Source organism: Centruroides sculpturatus, unplaced genomic scaffold, assembly GCF_000671375.1.
Source record: "Centruroides sculpturatus isolate CEXI.00-Female unplaced genomic scaffold, Cexi_2.0 scaffold1822, whole genome shotgun sequence".
Taxonomy (NCBI): Eukaryota; Metazoa; Arthropoda; class Arachnida; order Scorpiones; family Buthidae; genus Centruroides; species Centruroides sculpturatus.
The window spans coordinates 68486-70531 of record NW_019392617.1 but is presented as its reverse complement, the minus strand read 5'-3'; the positions used below and the strand labels follow the sequence as shown (position 1 = coordinate 70531).

At 26.9% G+C, this 2046-nt stretch overlaps 1 protein-coding gene across 2 annotated transcripts in view; it reads right to left on the bottom strand.

Annotated features, from left to right (window-relative positions):
- Window positions 1–256: 256 nt before the first annotated feature.
- The window catches only part of LOC111617728, a 4363-nt gene continuing 2573 nt past the window's right edge, over window positions 257–2046 (bottom strand). The window contains exons 1-5 of one of the 2 annotated variants that reach the window (XM_023359016.1): window positions 1068–1173; window positions 849–922; window positions 693–773; window positions 521–592; window positions 257–444 (exon numbers count right to left, since the gene is read on the bottom strand). In XM_023359016.1, the coding sequence (XP_023214784.1) occupies window positions 367–444; window positions 521–592; window positions 693–773; window positions 849–922; window positions 1068–1164 (402 nt within the window). In that variant the 5' untranslated portion in view covers window positions 1165–1173 and the 3' untranslated portion in view covers window positions 257–366. Of the gene's footprint in view, window positions 445–520; window positions 593–692; window positions 774–848; window positions 923–1067; window positions 1174–2046 lie in introns of those variants that run through there. The other variant, XM_023359015.1, reaches the window with a different exon arrangement.

The window sequence follows — 2046 nt, the reverse complement described above, 5'->3', positions numbered from 1 at the left end:
GATATCTAACTTCGTCTCTCACCAAGATAACTCTTAGCAGAAAAATTAAGAGACTACTTACATAAACTACCCCGATATAGCGCTATTATGTACACGTACTTATTTTAAAACTGCATTGATGCAACCCACCTCGAACATACATAACATCACCCTGTTTGCTATACATATTATTTAGTCGTAGTAATTAAAAAAAAAGTAATTTAAAAGAAGATATACTTTTTGTAATGCAAAACTGTTTATTTAAATTTTTCTAATTTATTACAAGCAAATAGTAAATTTAAAAACAAATTATTAAATTTTACAAGAATTAATTACGCATATTTAATGAAAATTAACACATGGCTTAACATTGGATAAACTAAACAGCTACGAATCGTACACGTCAATTTTTTTTTTTGAGAAATTATTCTGGACACATTTCGCTACCTCCACTTCATCTATAACCTAAAAGTATAAAAATTGCAAATGATTAAGTAGAAAAAAAAAAAATTTGTGTTTATTTTTTTTATTTTTAACTTACGACTTCATTTAGTTCATCATAAGAGTCCACCTTTTCCAAACAATCTTCATGCAGTTCTACCATTGCATCAATCTACGAAATAGAAATTATATACATTATACTTCTGTAATTGTTTATGTATATATATTTATTAATATTTTTAATTATACTAAAACGAATGAAATTATATTACCTCTTCTTTTGTTTTGCCACATAATTTAGTCATAAGGTCAATAAAGTTATCTTTATTAAAGCATCGAGCAATATCCGAATACTGACAAATTATATTTGAATATTAATATTTATATATCTTAACAACATTTTATTTAATTATATTAAAATAACTAACCGTTTGCCTTTCCTTAAAGGAAAGTTGCGACTGGATACAATTCAATATAGTATTTTGAAGTTTTACAGGTAAACCTGAAAAACAATGTAAATTAAATAGAAGTGCGATTATAATATATTTTTATATATTTAAAACTATGAAATTTTTTAAAATCTGTCTAAAATTAAGATAATTTATACTTGAAATTTGAAAATTAAATACAAAACTTCTCACGCTCACCACAATAGTCAAGCATATCTCTTTTCATTCTAAAGCCATTGATGGCACCTAAATTGCATGCAATCACTCCTGATATTAACAAAATGCACAACTTCATTTTTCTCCTCTTGCAAAGAAAGAATTTATTTTTAAAATAAATTGATACATAACTCTCGGTTATTTATATTTTCTTTAGCAATAATCACAGGAAAGGCAATTAACTTATGTACAGTACTTTACATTAAAGGAAACGTTATAAAAAACTGTTTCCTTTCTCAATTTAACTTTTAAAGGAGGAAAATTGTTAAAATTTATAGAATTATAAAAATTAAATATTACTTTATATTTTGAAACAAAACTAGATTTCATTTTAAAAAATTAAAAAACGTTATTAATGGTTAATTTATTCGAGATTGGGATGAGGGACGGTTAGTACAGCCAACCCCTTACCACATACATCATAACAATGCATTTACACACATACACATAATTACATTCTATAAATAATTATGATTACCGGGTTAGGGGTGGGAGAAATGGTGGAGTAGGTCCGTGTAAAACATTATTTAAATACATTGTCATCCAACTTAGGTGTGCTCTCACAGTTTCGGCCTTCTATCTTAATTAGAAGTGAATGACATTTAAGTCGCAAGATTTGAAGATATGGTAGAAAACAAACTAAATAAACGTTTTTACAAACATGTCAGTAAATATCCAACGAATAATTTAACAATTGCTAATTTTATAAAAATATTTTCCATTAAAATTTTAAGAAATTAGAAAAATGCCTAAAATTATTTAAGTGAAAAGTATAGGGGAGACCGGGGCAACTTCGGCATCTGGGGCAAGTTTGTCAAGCGCTTTTTTTTAAAAACAAATTAAAAGGAGACTTTGGTTATAGGTTAGGCAGTTGAGTTTTATTGGTGGCTTGTTGAGTGTAGTGTTTTTATTGTTCTCCAACAAGCGTAGTTGAATTATCAAGCAAATTTTCATTTTCGTT